Source organism: Chiloscyllium plagiosum, unplaced genomic scaffold, assembly GCF_037043375.1.
Source record: "Chiloscyllium plagiosum isolate Xiang-an unplaced genomic scaffold, Cpla_swu_hap1 HiC_scaffold_32, whole genome shotgun sequence".
Taxonomy (NCBI): Eukaryota; Metazoa; Chordata; class Chondrichthyes; order Orectolobiformes; family Hemiscylliidae; genus Chiloscyllium; species Chiloscyllium plagiosum.
This window is the reverse complement of record NW_028270170.1, coordinates 15,180,614-15,199,643: the sequence shown is the minus strand read 5'-3', so window position 1 is coordinate 15,199,643 and position 19,030 is coordinate 15,180,614. Positions and strand designations below refer to the sequence as shown.

The following is a 19,030-nucleotide window of genomic DNA, read 5'->3' as shown; positions in this document are numbered from 1 at the left end:
GTCATTTACAAAATACTGTAACAAACACTACATTGGACAAATAGGCAGAAAACTAGCCATCAGAATACATGAACATCAACTAGCCACAAAAAGACATGACCCTTTCTTACTAGTATCCTTACATACAGGTGAGGAAGGACACCACTTCGACTGGGCCAACACATCCATCCTAGGACAAGCCAAACAGAGACACACATGAGAATTCCTAGATGCATTGCATTCCAACTGGAACTCTATCAACAAACACATCGAGTTAGACCCCATCTACCACCCCCTGAGAAAAGGAACCGGAAGTGACTTCACCACCGGAAATTACATCACCAACCCAAAGAAACCCAAACATATAAATAGAAAGCAGGAATTATCAGCAGTGCTTTGCCTGTGGCCCACTGAAGATGTTACCTAGTATGGTGACGAAATGTCTAGAAATGAACCTTCCAGCTCAGCGAGCAAACCTACATCCAAAATCTCAACCTGAGCTACAACCCTTCTCAAAACTCGCTTATTAGTTTGATTTTAATCTAGAATAATCAAAGATTGATTTTAGCTTAGAAAACCACAATGATCCAAAGTTTTGGGCAGCTTCAAGAGACCTGACTCTAGTCAGATACAAGTCTAATTTCTCCTAGAAAGGAGATTGTTCAGAACAGTGAATGAGTGTCATGGTTCGAACTCTGTAGTAAACGAATATTCAAAAGACAGGTTTCACAGCTTATGGGGGTGCAGCTGAGAGAAAGCAGTGAAGTCAAACCGACACATTTGAGAGGGAAAGAAAATTTCTCTCCTTTTTGCGTAATTGTAAACTGATGGTGTTGAGTAGTGGATGGGATTTTGTTTTTCCATGTGTTTTGAAGTCTTTCAAACCGTGTTGTATGTAGATGGCTCTGTTTGTTTTTTTTTCATCCAGTAGTAACATCAGCTGGAACCATAACAGTTTGCTTAGAAGCAACGGGCTTGTCAGATTACACTGGTCTATCGTCAATGTCTCACCTGACAAAAAATACTGAAGCTACAGTATTTGACAATCAGACACTTCACAATTTGAACAATTCTTGAATAAGTTCCATAAAAACAGAGGATCAGAGCCATTAGATAAAAGCGAAGACAGTATTAATGATTCCCAAACCACAGAGTGTACAGCACTGTTTCATAATGAATGCACCCTGAACTGGAAAATTACAGCCAGGAGCTAGAATCAGGGACCCTGTAAAGGGCGAATTCTCACCCCTGGCGTAGGGGATCCAGCACGGTAGAGGAAATATGTTTTTCCCATGGTTGTGCAAGTTATTCAGTGGGACCATTGGTGGTGCCATAAAGATTTCTGGGTAAACACCTTGTCTCCCTAGCCGCTTCCATGGGCAGGAAGATGGGGCACTTGGATTTGCAGCCATCTGGGGCAGGAGGTCCTAGAGGTGGGAGAGAAGCCCCATCTTTCGGAAGGAGAAGTCAGAGAGCTTGTGTGACAAGCATGTCCCTGCGTGAAAATAATCAGGTGATCCAATCAAACCGGTATCCCACTTGGATAGATCATCCCATGGGAATCAAACCTGGGATCTCCACAACTACACAGCTGAACTTTTGCCAACTCAGCTGTCAGGGGAAACCCCGTGTTATTGCTTCAGTTTTAAAGTGATGAAACAGTGTATTCTACGACATGGAACAAGGTTAATCATGCTCCTAAATATTTTTACTTGCAGATGGATCCAGTCCAAAAGGCAGTAATAAATCACACGTTTGGCGTCACACTGCCACCCAAAAAGAAGCAAGTAATCTCTTGCAATGTCTGCCATCTGAGATTCAACTCTGAGGTAAGGTGTCTGGTTCTGTGGGAACTGCTCAGAATGATTGCTGATGTTTGCACGGTTTACACAGCAGTTACAAAAGAACAGCAAAGTTTCAATTCCAATGCAACATGGAATGAGGTGTCCTGGAAGTTGTTCCATTTCTGTTCCTTAGGCTCGAAGTGAGCTCAGGGGTTCACCTGAAGGATCAGTAGTCATCGTCAGTCACAGAGCTCAACATTTTCCATGGTTTACCGAATTGGTTTTATTGTTCAGATTTCCACTCAAATTCAATTAATATAACACCCGACTGAAAATTGCCAATGGACCTGGGCAGTTGGACAGCTTTCACATCGAAATGTCTTGTATTTTGCTTCATTCACTTACTTAAGGCTGGTAACCCGTACAACAGGAAATGAGATTTTCTCAAAAACTAAATCTATACCAGGTTATAGCCCAACAGGTTTATTTAAAATCACAAGCTTTCATCCCGTAAGTTCATGATTTTAAATAAACCTGTTGGGCTAGAACCTGGTGTTGTGTGATTTCTGACTTTGCCCACCTCAGTCCAACCCCAGCTTCTCCACATCATCTCAAAAAGTAAGCATTTTCACCCCTTTATTTTAAGCGATGCAAGTGGATTTTTAAAACTCTAATCAAAACAACTTATTTTTGTCAGTAATATGTTACATAGTATTTTATTAGATGTTAGAGCTTTTAGAGCATGCTATTAATAATCTTGCATCTGAGAAACAATTTTTAAAAGCTCCCTCCCTCAAAGGAATGTAGCTGGGGAGACTGTAGCCTGGTGATATTTCACTGTGCTTCTAATCAGAGGCCGAAGCTGATACTCTTGAGGACACAGGTTCCTATCCTATCACAACACATTAAGTTAATAAAGATTGCATGGTTAGTCTCAGTAGTGGTAACCTTGAAACGCTCTTTATTTGTCATAAAACTCATTGGTTCCCAAAATACTGTTTACAGAAGGGAATCTACCATCCTTTCCCAGTCTGGCCCGTGTGTGTGTGTGTGACTCCAGACCCACAGCAATGTGACTCTGGATTACCCTCTGAAAGGGCCTAGGAAGTCACACATTTCAACAGCAATCAAGTGTTGACCTTTCCAGCAGCACCCACACCCCGTACGTGAATACTCTTTTTTTTTAAGACCTCACTGATGAATTCAGTTTGGGAACTTGGTAACGCTGTCTCATTGGGTATTTATTTAACCAGAGTAAAAGACCACAGCTAGTTAATTTGCGCTCAATGCAACTTTTGTTTGAAATTCTGTAATCTTTGATGTCGGTTTGACCAACGTGGGGACGATTCGGTGTAGAACAAGCAGCATAACCTATCAGAAACTCTGTCCCCACAATGTCTGTAATCCTAATTGTGCTGCTAAATAGACCCCAGGCACACAGTGAGGTAGTGCCATTCAATGAAGCACTTCCATTCACCTCTTGTCAGACAGTGTGATATAGGGCAAATTCTGCTGATACATTCTGTAGGTAACAGCTAGTGCAAAATAAACACAGTCAGTGTTAAATATTTAACAATTTCTTGTTAATCACTGTGTGTTAAAATAGAGACTATTTATAATAACACCATAAAGAACAGGATTTATTCCTTGTTTGAGAAAACCTGGCTTCCTCCCAAGTGGAATAAATTATTCCCTACTTAGTCCCTTTACTCAAAATGCCATAAATAATGCATTAAAATGAAATGTTCTGTTGACTCAGGTTTGTACTAGGGTCCATGTCGAGGGGATAAAGCAAATTAGCAGAGGTCACACTGAGGGCATACAGATCATGCTGAAGACCAGGGCATGCTCATTCATTTCCCTTGGAAGTGTTAATAGGTAGTTCCTTTCTAAGGGCCATCATCTATTTTACAGGATTCAGCTCCCACCTCTTCTAATCTGGCCTTCTCTGTGATGTTAACTACCTGGCCACTCCTGAATGCATTGAGGTGCTCAACTGAATTGTGAGAGGTATACCCAAAGTTTTTCAACATGTGTTGGTGGCTCACCTCACCAGCTCCCCCCAGTACATTAGGGACACACCGGATGGGGTCACTGATTGGTCCTGCATTTTGGAAGCAAGGCAGCTGTCACATTTAATGAGACCGTGTATGTTAATGATGATGTAGCACTGACATTAACCTCCACATTCTAGCAAGCCTGTCAAGAGGGGAGGAATGGAAGGACTGGACTAGACTAGAGTGCTGGTGGACAAAGATGAGTATTACATACCATAGTCTGAATAAGAGCTTATTCAAACTTCTGACAGTCAGACATTAGTCAGTTTTACAAGTGGCAGAGAGAATTGCAGCAAATGCAGGGTTAGGAGAGACTAGTCTGGGATAGCAGCCTCCTCAGTGCAGAACTGAACCCTCAAAGCCGAGACCTCAGGTTGAGCATCGTCCACGTGGATTGAGTAGCTCATGGTTATATCAATGCCACTAGATCACACTGTGGTATGCACTGAAGCTGGCAGCTCTGCAGCCAGAGGTTGGCACTACTGCAGCCAGAGGAGGGCACTGACACAGCCAGAGGTGGGGCACTGACACAGCCAGAGGTGGGCAGTGCCACAGCCAGAGATGGACAGTGCCACAGCCAGAGGAGCACACTGACACAGCCAGAGGTGGTGGGCACTGACACAGCCAGAGGTGGGCAGTGCCACAGCCAGAGATGGACAGTGCCACAGCCAGAGGAGCACACTTACACAGCCAGAGGTGGGACAATGACACAGCCAGAGGAGCACACTGACACAGCCAGAGGTGGGCAGTGCCACAGCAAAAGGAGGGCACTGACACAGCCAGAGATAGACACTGACACAGCCAGAGGTGGGCACTAACACAGCCAGAGATGGGGCACGGACACATCCAGAGGTGGGCACTGATACAGCCAGAGGTGGGCACTGACACTGCCAAGAGTAGCACACTGACACAGCCAGAGGTGGGGCACTGACACAGCCAGAGGTGGGGCACTGACACAGCCAGAGGTGGGGCACTGACACAGCCAGAGGTGGGGCACTGACACAGCCAAAGGTGGACACTGACATAGCCAGAGGTGGGCACGGACACATCCAGAGGGGAGTAGCATGAGCTCTTCCATGTTGACGCATCTTCTGAAGAGGCTTAGTTTTTTAAAAATAAACGGGGGCCTCTTTTGCAAGATGACTACTTAAGAGCCTCTTCATGCTACCACCTGAATTACCTGTGCTTCCAGGAGGTGAGAGAAATGGCAGCCGACCCTACTATTAGCCTGCCCTCTGGGTTTTGGGATGGGAGGGTATGGATTGGTTTCATTCTGTACTCCGCTACCCCCCCATACTGCGATCACACCCCTGACAAATTCCCCCACTTTGCCCTCCGCCCCATGTTGCTCTGCAGATGGCAGCCTCGTCCTCTGGACAGTGTCCCTGTTGACAATGGTCATTGGCCTCTGATTGACCAGCAACTCCTGGCAGGGCAGGACATTGCTGAGCCAGGAAGTGATGCACCAAGAAGCCCACCTGGTGACCAATTGGATGTCTGATAGGCACAGCATCCAGTGGACTTTCTCATCAGTGGGGATGGTGGTGTCTCTTTAGTACAGACCCCCACTCGTTAACTCCAAGATGGAAAATCCTGGTCACGGTTCTAGCCTGACAGAGGGTATGGAACCACCACTCAGTCTGCCTGTTATGGAGCATTGCATTTACATAGAAACATAGAGCGGTAGCACAATGGTTAGCACTGCTGCCTCACAGCACCAGAGACCCGGGTTCAATTCCCGTCTCGGGCGACTGACTGTGTTGAATTTGCATATTCTCCCCGTGTCTGCGTGGGTTTCCTCCGGGTGCTCCGGTTTGCCTCCCACAATCACAAAAATGTGCAGATTAGGTGAATTGGCTATGCTAAACTGCCCATAGTGTTAGGTGAAGGGGTAAGTGTAGGGGAATGGGTCTGAGTGGGTTGCCCTTCGGTGGGTCGGTGTGGACTTGTTGGGCCGAAGGGCCTGTTTCCACACTGTAAGTAATCTAAAAAAAATGGAGGCAGGAATAGGCCATTCAGCCCTTCAAGCCTGTTCCATCATTCAACATGATCACAGCTGATCATCCAACTGTTCATTCCACACAAGAACTTGTCTGGTACCTCAAAAGAAAAATCACACAAATTGGAACTTCAGGAATCTATTGGCAGAATTTACTCTCTAAGGTAGTTTATCTGCCTGCCAGAATGAATCATTGCTTCAAAATATTTGGAATTTGACTTCGCCACTTGTACTCCACTTTGCAGGTATGTTCACTGGAACATCATGCAAGAAGCCAAGCTATTCTGCATCAATAAAATCCATCCATTCACTGCAGAGAGCTTCCAGAGTATACGAGATGTGTGATATAGAGGGAGGCATCTTCATAAATTGCCTGCTGATAATTCACATTTTATTACCCATGAATGTTATGTTGTTTTGCATGGTGATATAACCTGCATTAAACACATGAGAAATAAGATGATGAAATTAATGGCTCATCTCCACTATGAATCTGCACACATTTATGATGTTTACAAATTTGCAATGAGTTCACTGAATCACGGAGGTGTCACGGTACAGGGAGGAGGCCATTCAGCCCATGGTGTCTGCATCAGCTCCTAGACCACTTTTTGCCAATGTCCTGCATTTTCCCCATACCCCTGTCCAAATCACTAATTTACAAGTCACCACTCATAGTGCCATCTTAGGTACAAAGTACCTAGGTACAGATCTTCAGTACAAGTTCTCATGGGAAAAAAAGTAGAAAAAAATAAAGAAATTAAAAAACCCAGCACTGCAGATCATAGGAATAAATCAAAAAATAGAGAAACAAAAAGTTTAGAACAACAGTCTTTCCGAACCCCAGTCCACACCAGCACCTAGCCTCCAGACCGTGCTGGGCCTTGACTCCTGATAGTGCTAGGCCTTGACTCCAATCCGCACTGGGTGTTGACTCCAGTCCATGCTGGGCCTTGACTGCAGTCCATGCTGGGCCTCAACTCCAGGCCGCACTGGGTCTCGACTCCAGGCCGCACTGGGCCTTGACTCCAGGCTGTGATGGGCCTTGACTCCAGGCTGCGATGGGCCTTGACTCCAGGCCGCACTTGGCTTTGACTCTAGGCTGTACTGGGCCTTGACTCCAGACCATGCTGAGCTTCACCTCAAGGCTTTTGAGGCCAGGAAACCTCTCTGGAATCACCTTGGAAGTCTGCACTAACTGAGGCGGTAGCATGAAGAGGCCTTTAAGTAGACATCTTGCAAAAGAGGATGGGGGGTGATTCTGTGTGGGTTACTGTTAGGAGAATTTATGTGGACTTGTGCCGAAGAGCCTGTAGGGATGCTATAAAAAATGTATTTAAACAAACCAAGTCTCTTTAGAAGGTGTGTCATGACAGAGGAGCCCATGCTATTCACCTCTGGCTGTGGGGCTGCTAACTTCAAAGTACAGGCCGAAAGACCACCTCAAGCTTCTGAAAGACCACCATGAGCTGCCGAAAGACCACCTCAAGCTGCTGAAAGACCACCACGAGCTGCTGAAAGACCCCCACGAGCTGCTGAAAGACCACCTCAAACTGCCAAAAGACACCCACGTGGGGTTGAGAGACCGCATCATCTCAGACCCTCTTCAATGCCTCAATAAAACCTGACTCCACTGTGATTCCTGAGTTAGTGTAGGTCACGCTGAATTGCAGCCCTTGGCACATCATGTCACTTTATAAACTACTTGGATGAGCAGTTGGAAGTGTCGTAACATTCCGGGCCTAATACAGGAGATTCAGACTAGAGTATCCAGTAGCATGTTTTTTACAGACTCAATGGGCCAATGAGCCTCTTCTGTACTGTGTGATTATTGTAAGGTTAATGCTTCATTCTTTATTTTCCTCAAGACCCAATAAAAGTCTGGCAGCTACATTTCAGGAAAGAGAGTGGTGCTGTCCCTGTTTTATTGATCCCATTCCCTCTCAAATTCTGACCCAATTTCCTTAAATCCCAGTCCCTACTGGCAAAGTACTGGCTTCTTTCATTCCCTCATGAGATGCTGACCCGATTTCTTCTCGAAACCCCAACACTCTGCTTTTAAATACATCAGATTTGATTCCCCCTTCCTTGCTTCTATCTTTATTTCCTTTTCACAAGCCTGAATTACCACCTCCCAGTTCCATTCAAATCTATACTGCAACTGTTTCACAAGTATCCTATCGAGAAGGGAAATCTGCCGTCTTTAGCTGGTCAGGCCTACATGTGACTCCAGACCCACACAATGTAGGTTTTAACTGTCCCGTGTGTATTTTGCAATGAGCAATAAATGCTGCTCTTGCCAGTGACATCCAGGTCCCAGTGAAGATTTGGGAGGACAGAGAGACCGTAAAGCTCAAATTAATTCATCGGTAGTTTTGCAGTTCTTGTATAAAATGCATAGAATTAGAGAAGACAATCCATAAAACATTGGGTGTAATCTTCTTCTTCTGGGGGGGGGTGGGGGCACATAAAAGCAGGAGAGAATTCGACAGTTACATTATTCTCAGCTCACTGCACGTAGACGTATGAGTAAAAAAAAAAATCAAATTTCATGGACACAAAGTTCCAAAGCCTTTCAACACAACCATGAAATCGAACACATCTGAGAGCTTTTCACCAAAGGCTTGCGTGGGATTAGGGCACAACATTTAAGGATAGGTTCTGAATAAGAGGCACACTGGATTCAAAACGTCTACAGCTGCTGCCAGACTTGCTGAGTTTCTGCAGCGACCTCTGTGTTTCGTTTTACAACACAAGATGGCCTCTTGGATTCGGCCTGTTTGTGAGCGAAGCCTTGTCTGCCTTGGTCAGGTTAGCAGGTGTCAGCCATTGGGGATGCTTGGCTCGGGCAGGCTCCTGGTGCAAACTTTGGTGCAGGGATCACAGGATTGGCCCTGCATGGTTAAGAGGTATGGTCAACACGAGGTCAGGTCCAGTGACGAATAAAGCTTGGGTAGATGTGACGGTCCTGAATAAGCACTTGGACTGTATGAAAGCTGCAAACTCACAAATGGTATGGGAATAAAACACACCCTGACGAGGTGCTAAATCCTCCGTCAAACTCGATAAAATTGACACTTAGGCAATCGTCGATGTCGCCCCATGTTTTTGCATTGTTGCCCGATGTTGGATACTTCATGTGAATTTACAATTGAATGATTATGTTAACTGTGTGAGAAATATCTATATATCTATCAACAAAGATTTATTTATTTGCATCTGTTTCTCTCCATGTTTTAGTTATCTGTTTTAATATATCTCTGAATTATCTTTGTTCTCAAATGTATCAACTATCCTTTTCTGCCTTTCCTGTCACAATGTCACAATCCCCCCATGCAAATATGGCCTGATAGTCTTGAAGCTTTCTGTTCATACAACCCTGAGCTGCTTGGAGGAAACAGAGAGAGTGAATGAAGCAGAGAGTGCGTAGCAGTGAACCCTTGTCTCGCTGCATAATTTTGCTCAGCATCTTTCGGAGACAGTGATGCAGTGAAAATTGCTTTTATGACTCAATTCATTTTTGTCTTATTGAAGTTCCATGGTTAGACTTGCTGGATAATTTGCATTTTAATAGTGCAAATTAAATGTTGTGGAATTCTAATAAAATGTGATGCAGCAGAGTGATAAAAGAGTGAACGTGTGATGGGATAAAGAACGTCAAAAATCTGTTTCACTGAACTGGAGGAAATTTAATGACAGTAACTGAAGTGATAATCATTGATGATTTCAATCTTTCATCAGGAAGAAAAACTGCGCTAGATCTTGACATTTGCAAGATGTGGAGCTACATAATTTTCTGCTCATTTTGTATTCCTCAATCTTCTATTTGCACAGTCAGCATCCGACAAAAAATAGAACATGTCCCCAGTGTATTTGGCTGAGCAGAGCAAGATAAATATGAAAACAAGGGAAGGGATGGTGGTGGGAGCTAAAGTCGGAAATTAGGTTGGGAGGTAGCAAGGGATTTCAAAATATAGATCAAAAATTTCTATTAATAGCTTCACAGAAAGCATGTATTAAAGCTAAGACTCCAAAACTAACATTATATCAACTAACCAAACCATAGAAAATGCACAAGATTGCCTCTTCTCTATGTGCTTCAAAGAATCTCAGGCAATATCTTTCTTTGGGGGGAATGCAGGAAGTGCTAAAGAAAGCATGTCAGCATTATGTCAACATTCTGCCTTCTGGCAGAGTTCAGCTTTACCTTGTTACTCAGATTCCCAATGGAACTGCAGCTGTAGCTCTTTATAAAAGCCTGTTTATTGAAGCTTTCAGTCCCACTGTATCAGGGGTTTAAATTTGTCAGAAAATGCCAGTAGACCTAATGGCCGAAAACCTAAAAGGTGGGGTTGCCATTTCATACACAAATTATTTTATCAGAACAATTCTGACCAGTAATATCCACTTAAACCATTCACCAGACCATTCTGGATACAGATGAACCTGTTACGCGTCCCTTGCATTTATGTTTCGTGTTTAGTTTGAAGGCATTAGTTAACAGGTTAACCCTGGATTCGCAGCTCACCTAGTTCAGCAGGGATTCCAGAAATACTTATGTTCCGAACTATAGGAAACGATAAAATATCACTGTTCCAAGAGCAGTCAGAGTCCGTTGGTATGTTTGAAAGTGCTTCGGTTGAGAAGTGAAGGAAATGAGTAGCACACAGAGACTCAGAGTTAGTTTGGTGCCAATCGGCATCTGACATGACATCCCTGTGACACAGAGCAACACACAATGAGCAATGTAAAACTGACAATGCCAATGTAATTCAAAATAAAACTAGCCCTAAAATAAAAGAGTTTTCAAGTGAAATAAAGTTAAATTGGGCAATACTAAATGAGACTGCATGCATTATAAATAAGGTAACCACTGATGAGTTGACGAAGTTGTTGTGGTTCTGTTCGCCGAGCTGGGAATTTGTGTTGCAGACATTTCGTCCCCTGTCTAGGTGACATCCTCAGTGCTTGGGAGCCTCCTGTGAAGCGCTTCTGTGATCTTTCCTCCAGCATTTATAGTGGTTTGAATCTGCCGCTTCCGGTTGTCAATTCCAGCTGTCCGCTGCAGTGGCCGGTATATTGGGTCCAGGTTGATGTGCTTATCGATTGAATCTGTGGATGAGTGCCATGCCTCTAGGAACTCCCTGGCTGTTCTCTGTTTGGCTTATCCTATAATAGTAGTGTTGTCCCAGTTGAACTCCTGTTGCTTGTCATCTGAGTGTGTGGCTACTAAGGATAGCTGGTCGTGTCGTTTCGTGGCTAGTTGGTGTTCATGGATGCGGATCGTTAGCTGTCTTCCTGTTTGCCCTATGTAGTGTTTTATGCAGTCCTTGCATGGGATTTTGTACACTACATTGGTTTTGCTCATGCTAGGTATCGGGTCCTTCGTTCTGGTGAGTTGTTGTCTGAGAGTGGCTGTTGGTTTGTGTGCTGTTGTGAGTCCTAGTGGTCGCAGTAGTCTGGCTGTCAGTTCGTAAATGCTCCTGATGTATGGTAGTGTGGCTAGTCCTTTGGGTTGTGGCATGTCCTCATTCCGTTGTCTTTCCCTTAGGCATCTGTTGATGAAATTGCGGGGGTATCCCTTTTTGGCGAATACATTGTAGAGGTGTTCTTCTTCCTCTTTTTGCAGTTCTGGTGTACTGCAGTGTGTTGTGGCCCTTTTGAACAGTGTCTTGATGCAACTTCTTTTGTGTGTGTTGGGGTAGTTGCTTTCGTAGTTCAGAACTTGGTCTGTGTGTGTGGCTTTCCTGTATACCTTTGTGGTGAATTCTCCGTTCGGTGTTGTCTGTACCATCACGTCTAGGAATGGGAGTTGGCTATCCTTTTCTTCCTCTCTAGTGAATCGGATTCCTGTGAGTGTGGCGTTGATGATCCGGTGTGTGTTCTCTATTTCTGTGTTTTTAATGATTACAAAGGTGTCATCCACATATCTGACCCAGAGTTTGGGTTGAATTTGCGGTAAGACTGTTTGTTCTAATCTTTGCATTACCGCTTCTGCTTTGAGTCCAGAGATGGGTGAGCCCATGGGTGTGCCGTTGATTTGTTCATATATTTGGTTGTTGAATGTGAAGTGTGTTGTGAGGCACAGGTCCAGTAGTTTGAGTATGCAGTCTTTGTTGATAGGTTCAACGTCCTGTTGTCTGTTCTGTATGTCCAGCAGGTTGGCTATTGTTTCTCTGGCTAGAGTTTTGTCGATAGAGGTGAACAGTGCCGTTACATCGAATGAGAGCATAGTTTCTTCCTTGTCTGTGTGTACATTTCTGATTATGTCCAAGAATTCCTGTGTTGACTGTATAGAGGTCTGGATCCGCTGATCAGGTGTTTCAGTTTCTGCTGTAGTTCTTTAGCTAGTTTGTGTGATGGTGTCCCTGGTAGTGATACTATGGGTCTGAGTGGGATGTCTGGTTTGTGCACTTTAGGTAGTCCATAGAATCTGGGGGTGTTGTTGCTTTCCGGTTTCATTCTCTGTAGGTCAAACCTGGTTATCTGTCTGTTTTTTGTAGGTTCCTCAGTGTGTCGTTTATCCTATTGGTGAGCTGTGGGGTGGGGTCAAACTCCCTCTTTTGGTAGGTGTTGGTATCTGTAAGTAGTTATTGCGCTTTTTGGATGTAGTCTGCTTTGTCCAAAAGTGCACAAAACACTACATAGGACAAACAGGAAGAGAGCTAATGATCCGTATCCATGAACACCAACTAGCCACGAAACGACACGACCAGCTATCCTTAGTAGCCACACACGCAGATGACAAGCAACGTGAGTTCAACTGGGACAACACTACTATTATAGGACAAGCCAAACAGAGAACAGCCAGGGAATTCCTAGAGGCATGGCACTCATCCACAGATTCAATCAATAAGCACATCAACCTGGACCCAATATACCGGCCACTGCAGCGGACAGCTGGAACTGACAACCGGAAGTGGCAGATTCAAACCACTACAAATGCTGGAGGAAAGATCACAGAAGCACTTCACAGGAGGCTCCCAAGCACTGAGGATGTCACCTAGACAGGGGACGAAACGTCTGCAACACAAATTCCCAGCTCGGCAAACAGAACCACAACAGCGAGCACCCGAGCTACAAATCTTTGCACAAATTTTGAAGTTGAAGAAGTTACAGATGCTGAGAAAGTGTGTCTTGATCGACTTCATACAAGGATACTTTAAAGAAAGCTCCAGAAAATTAGTCACACCCTTTTGAGATTTATTAGAAACGCCTGAGTTTTGAGACATCATAGTAATCTTCAACAAAGAGTATAGTGCCAGCCATTATGTGCAAAAGTGTCTAACTTTGTTGTGGGTATAGAATTAGGACGCTTCTGAAAACAGAAGATAATGAGCAACTTAGTTGATTATGCATTAATTTAAAGGATTGTTAATTAATAATTCCTGTACTTTTATGTAAGGAAGCAGAGGATCAGGCGATATTGAAGACATTAGATTGGACAATGTTAAAGTGAGACATAACAGGACTGAACAAGCCTTATCATCAAGACGGTCTTTGATGTTTCTCTAGTTGGTGTCTCAGATGCTGAAGTTTCTCTGGAAAGCTATTAAAGAGATATGTCAACTGCCAGATAAACACCGACTTGCACTGGGAGAACTAAGTACACCAAAGAAATCACTGTTTTGAATTTCATTGTTGTTTCTAACAAATTTGGTGAAGTTCTTCAAGGAATTAATAGACGTTGTTTATACTGTACCTGTGATGAATGTCTTTTCAGTGAAGCTTGCAATGCTGAACTACACAACCCATCCATTACATTGGAAAACTTTGAATAGAAGGCAGGATTCTGAGGTTGTCTGAACACTAAGGCTGGAGTGAAAGAAGCTTGTGTCAACAAAGCAAAATAACAAGAGTGGGAGCCTGAGGACTCTGTGGATTTTAGTTTAGAAAGATGTGTGTTGGTTCAGGCTTGGTGTGCCAAAGGGCCTGTTCCTGTGTTGTTCTGTTCTTTGACCTTTGGGTGCAAGTACTATCTATGGTGTATGTAAGCTTAATAGACTTAGGGCTGGATTCAAAGTTAATCTGATGTGGTCAATATGAGCTTGCTGTATACACTGCTGGTCATTGTACCAGGTATCCAGGCACAGCATCAGTACAGAAAGGCCAACCCAGTAATACATGATTTAGGATATCTGACATTAGAGATATTGATGGTTATTTCATCTCGTGAAGAAAAAAATACGTTAAGGGAAATGCTATTCAAGAATTTTAAGACTTTTGAAAAAATAAATGTTGCGTCCTCTGGACTCATATGCAAACCTAAGGGAAGTTTGTTTCATCCAAGACCTCACAGCTTACAAATTGGTTGCTACATTTCTGAAATTGCAACAACAGAACTTCTTCAAATTATGAAATGTGTCGCATGTATAAAAGGTCGTGCTATAGCGGGAATGTTGGTGGCTGATAACCCAGAGCCCAGACCAGTGCTCCAGGGGCACTGGTTTAACTCCCAGCCCGACAGCCAGTGAAATTTAATTTCAGCTCATTTGTCTGGAATTGAAAGGTAACCTATTGTTGACTGTTGCTAGCACAACTGCATGGCAGGGGCAGCATGGTGGCTCAATGGTTCGCACTGCTGCTGCATAGTGCCAGGGACCCAGGTTCGATTCTAGCCTCAGACGACTGTGGAGTTTGCATATTCTCCCAGTGGCTTTCCGGATTTCCTCCGGGTGCTCTGATTTCCTTCCACAGTCCAAAGATGTGCAGGTTAGTCGGATTGGTCATGGCAAATTCAGGGTTACAGGTATGGGGTACGGAGGTGGGTTTGGATGGATCTGTTCAGAGGATTGGTGATGGCTCATGGATTTAATGGCCTGCTTCCGTACTGTAGGGATTTGATGAACTTGTTCTTCACAGAAAGAAATCTGACTGAGACCCACAGCAATGTGGTTGACTCTTAACTGCTTTCCACAAACCATTCTGATCGAGGGCAATTAAGGATGAGCAACAAATGTTGTTTTTGCCAGTGACGCCCACATCCCAGGAATAAGTGCAGTTCTTTTTCACTATACAGTCAAAACGGAATAGACTGGTTCATGGAAAAGGTAGAGAAAAGGTACGTGTTTAATGGATTGAGCCATCGATCTGCTGGTTGAATCATAGAGACCCTTCAGTCCAATTCTCTCCTGTGTTTCTGTGATGGACACCAGAAATAGAAGGAGTAGGCCAATCTCCCCAGATGGCACACTTCTCTGAGACTGCCTTTACATGCAAAGAAGGTCAATCTGGGAATATAAGACAAGGAATTCCCTCAGAGCTAGCATAAATTTGCCAGAAGTGTGTCAGGAGTCACAAGCTAAAAGGGGAATTGTACACGCAGATGGTGGCCTTGCTCTTGGCTTGAAATCAAGGGATTCCACAGCTCCAGACCACTGAGTCACCCAGTCAACCTCTTAGTTAGATTGGGGTAGGGGCTTTTACCCCATCAGGGAGGAGGTCTGTCCTCTGAGAGCCGCTGTCCAACCAAATCAGACCAGTGGTCACTGCTGGAGAAGAAGGGCTGCGTTTCTGAGGACCCAGGAAAATTCAGCTTTTCATCGGCACCAAGTTGGCAGACTCCTACAAAGGGGGCGTGGGGTGGGTTCACTGCTGGCATTGGTGGAGAAGAGGTGACCCTTTCTGGAGCAGGGAGGGCTTTTTATTAGGCACAGGCTTGTGCAGATAGAAGTGACCAGACCCCATCCTCAGGAAGCAAGTGGGTAAAACACATCATAATTTTCATACTCCCTATCTGTAATTATCTATCTGCAGCAGAAAGCAAGTTAGCAGTTTGCAACTTGGCAGCCTACAAGTACCAAGTCAAGATGGTGGCAGAGTTGGAACAATGTGTTAGACCCATTAGATTAGACAGATTCCCTACAGTGTGGAAAAAGGCCCTTCGGCCCAACCAGTCCACACCGATCCTCCGAAGAATAACCCACCCAGACCCATTTCCCTCTGACTAATGCACCTAACACTACGGGCAATTTGGCATGGCCAATTCACCTAACCTGCATACCTTTGGACTGGGGAGAATGTGCAAACTCCACACAGACACCCGAGGCTGGAATCGAACCTGGGACCCTGGTGCTGTGAGGCGGCAGTGCTAATCAATTAGCTGTGGCTTAGGAGACCATTTGTGACACTGAAGTGTGAGACCATCTCAAGTGGGCTTGACCTCACCCCAAGTACAGAGCAACTACGGAACCCTGACTAAAGATTCTGTTGTAGCAGAATGGTTGGTAAGTGAGTTGTCAGAGGGTAGTAGAGATGGAGGAGGTTGCAGGCATAGAAAGAGATGAGGCCATGGGGGAATTTAAGTTGGAACATTTTAAAGTGAGTTTAACATCAAGGGGGCTAGTGCAGGTTAAAGAGCATTAGTGTTAAAGAGCAAAGTGTCTTCTCATGTTAATTACTCTGCTACATAGCCCACTTTTGTAGAATCTTACACCATCTTGGGGAAATTCTTGTTTTCAAACTGACCTTGAAAAGCCAACTTCAGCAATGAATAGGCACTCCAGCATCAAATACTGAGACTAATAGCTCCAATTTACTTTGGTTTAACCATTGCAAATCATATCAGACTTTTGAATCTGAATACCATTGGGGCCTTTTCTAATTAATAATCCTCGTTATCTATTAAGCTTTATCACTCCCTGCGGAAGAATTTTGCTATGGCCTGGATGATTTGAGAACTTAGAAGGAGTTTCAGTAAAATTATAAGGACACATCGCAGAATGAGAATTACCAGAGAATTAAAAATTCATGCAATTTAAAATTGTTTGTGTATATGTGCCAATTACCCAGTCCCTGGTACTAACTTTGTGCAATTTCCCAACATCTATTGGAAATCTGAGCATTCGGGTACAAGTCAAAGTCATCACTTCAGCGACAAAGAGTAACATGGTAAGGTGCGCAGAAAGGTTAAGAAAATGTAACAAAGACCTTTCGGTGGCTATAGTATCAACACCTCGACCAAAAGGACCCCTTCCCAAGGGAGAGCCTACGTGGCACTGCTAAGTCTGTGGTTTTCTTATAAGCAATTCAGTTTATCATAGATTCTTCCTTTATTTTGTGTTCATGGGATATGGGTGTCATTGGCTCGGCCTGTATTTGTTGCCCATCCCTCATACCCCACAGGGCAGTTAAGAATCAACCGCATTGTTGTGGGTCGGGAGTCATATTTGGCCAGACCAGCTAAGGATGGCAGATGTCCTTCCCTCCCTCTACACTGTCCCTTATCAAACACTCCCAGGACAGGGAGAGCACAGGGTTAGATACAGAGCTCCCTCGACACTGTCCCCCATCAAATGCTCCCTCAAACTCACCTCCCCATACCAAAACAGTTATAATCATCACCTTATATGCAACACAGTGGCTCAATCGTTAGCACTGCTGCCTCACAGCGTCAGGGACCTGGGTTCCATTCAATCCTCGGGAAATGTCTATGTGGAGTTTGCACATTCTCCCCGTATCTGCATGGGTTTCCTCCGGGTGCTCCGGTTTCCTCCCACAGTTCAAAGATGTGCAGGTTAGGTGAATTGGCCTGCTAAATTGCCCATAGTTCAGGGATATGTAGGTTAGGTGCATTCATCAGGGAAAATGTAGAATAACAGAGTAGGGGAATGGTTCTGGGTGGGATAGTCCTCGGAGAGTCAGTGTGAACTTGTTGGGCCAAATGGCCTGTTTCCACACTGTAGGGATTCTATAGTGACCTCTATTCAATGCTGACCAAATTTGAAGCCATGGTGCTAGAAGTGAGAGGACAAGGTGGACACCAGTGAGGCACAGACCAGTCAAGGATACTCGGTATTTTGAACTCTGACAGGGAAAAAAATTAATAATTGGAAGTGATGCAAATTGCTCTGATTGGCCTTGTACGCCTAAATGGAGCTCCAGGAGGGAGATGTGGGTATTGTGTTGGCAAATGGGACTAGATTAATTTAGGATATCTGGTCAGTATGGACTAATTGGACCGAAGGGTCAGTTTCTATGCTGTATAACTCTATGATTCTACAAATGCAGTAATACTTTAATATCTCCAAGTCGTTGAAGTAAATCCAACAAGGCACCGATGGTAAGTACTATTACTTTTAATCCTGCAGCTCAAGGCTCTCTCACCTCAAAACAAAGAATATAGGTGAATGAGATCCGCATCAGGTTTGAGGAAGAGACAGCAGACATTTTCCTAAATGTCACCATTCCATTCCTATTGTAATCACATCAGCTGGAACTTAGCTGCTTGCTGGTTCTTGAACATAGATATTTTTCTGAACCAACCTGTTCAGAGATGTTACTTCACATCTCTGGAGCAGGTAGGACCTGAACCTGGGCCTCCTGGTCCAGAAATAGGGACACACCACTGTGCTGGCTCGACCATGAGGTGATTTTGACTGTCTGGTTAGGAGCCAATCTGCCGTAAAACGGAATGGAATTGGCTTCAAGCGCTGAATGAAAGGAATTCTCTTCCCCAGCAAGCATTGGAGGCTGGGTCACTGTATGTATTCAAGGCGGAGTTAGACTGATTCTTGATTAATAAGGGAGTGAAAGGTGATGAGGGCAGGCAGAAAATTGGAGTTAAGGCCACAATCAGATTGGCATGATCTTATTGAATGGCAGAGTAGGAGCTGAATGGCCTACTCCTGTGGTAGTCAGTGTGCAATGACCAACCCATACTAAAAGGGTCCACCTCCACCCCCTCAAAATGAAGTTTGGGACCTCAAACATCAGGATGTTCACAGACCAGCCGAGGACCGACAGGCCACAACATTATGGGGGAGCTCTGACACTTTCACACTGACAGTATTACCCTGAGTGAGACGCAGCAAACAGGAGACGGTCAGCTGAAAGAACAAGGTGGCGATTACATCTTCTTCTGAATAGGTTAATCTGAGGAAGAATGCCAGCTCCATGGGTTTGGCCTGGGACATTTTGGCCATCTCAGCAAGCACTCCTATTGGATCAGCAAATGCATCACCACCCTCGGACTCATCCTAACCCAGCACTTGCATCCCTAATCGAGAAGCAAAACATGAGGCCGAAGGGAAATTCTGCTCCAGCCTTGCTCTGTGCCCCAAAGGGGGATGAGCTGGTTCTCCTCGGTGATTTCAGTGCTGATCCAGGAGGGACACCAAACTCTGGAAGGATGTGTTTGGTAACAAAGGCTAGCAACATCCCCAGAAATGAGGTATAAGAAGGCACTTAATGGAGTGGTGTACAGGCCTCCT

The 19,030-nt window shown here is 44.5% G+C and overlaps 1 protein-coding gene across 7 annotated transcripts in view; it reads left to right on the top strand.

Moving 5' to 3' along the window:
• Positions 1-19,030, top strand: part of znf385c (zinc finger protein 385C) — a 433,208-nt gene that overhangs the window by 382,813 nt on the left and 31,365 nt on the right. For all 7 annotated transcript variants that reach the window (XM_043674956.2, XM_043674952.2, XM_043674953.2 and 4 more), the window contains one exon: positions 1,698-1,808. In XM_043674956.2, the coding sequence (XP_043530891.2) occupies positions 1,698-1,808 (111 nt within the window). The remainder of the gene's footprint in view (positions 1-1,697; positions 1,809-19,030) is intronic.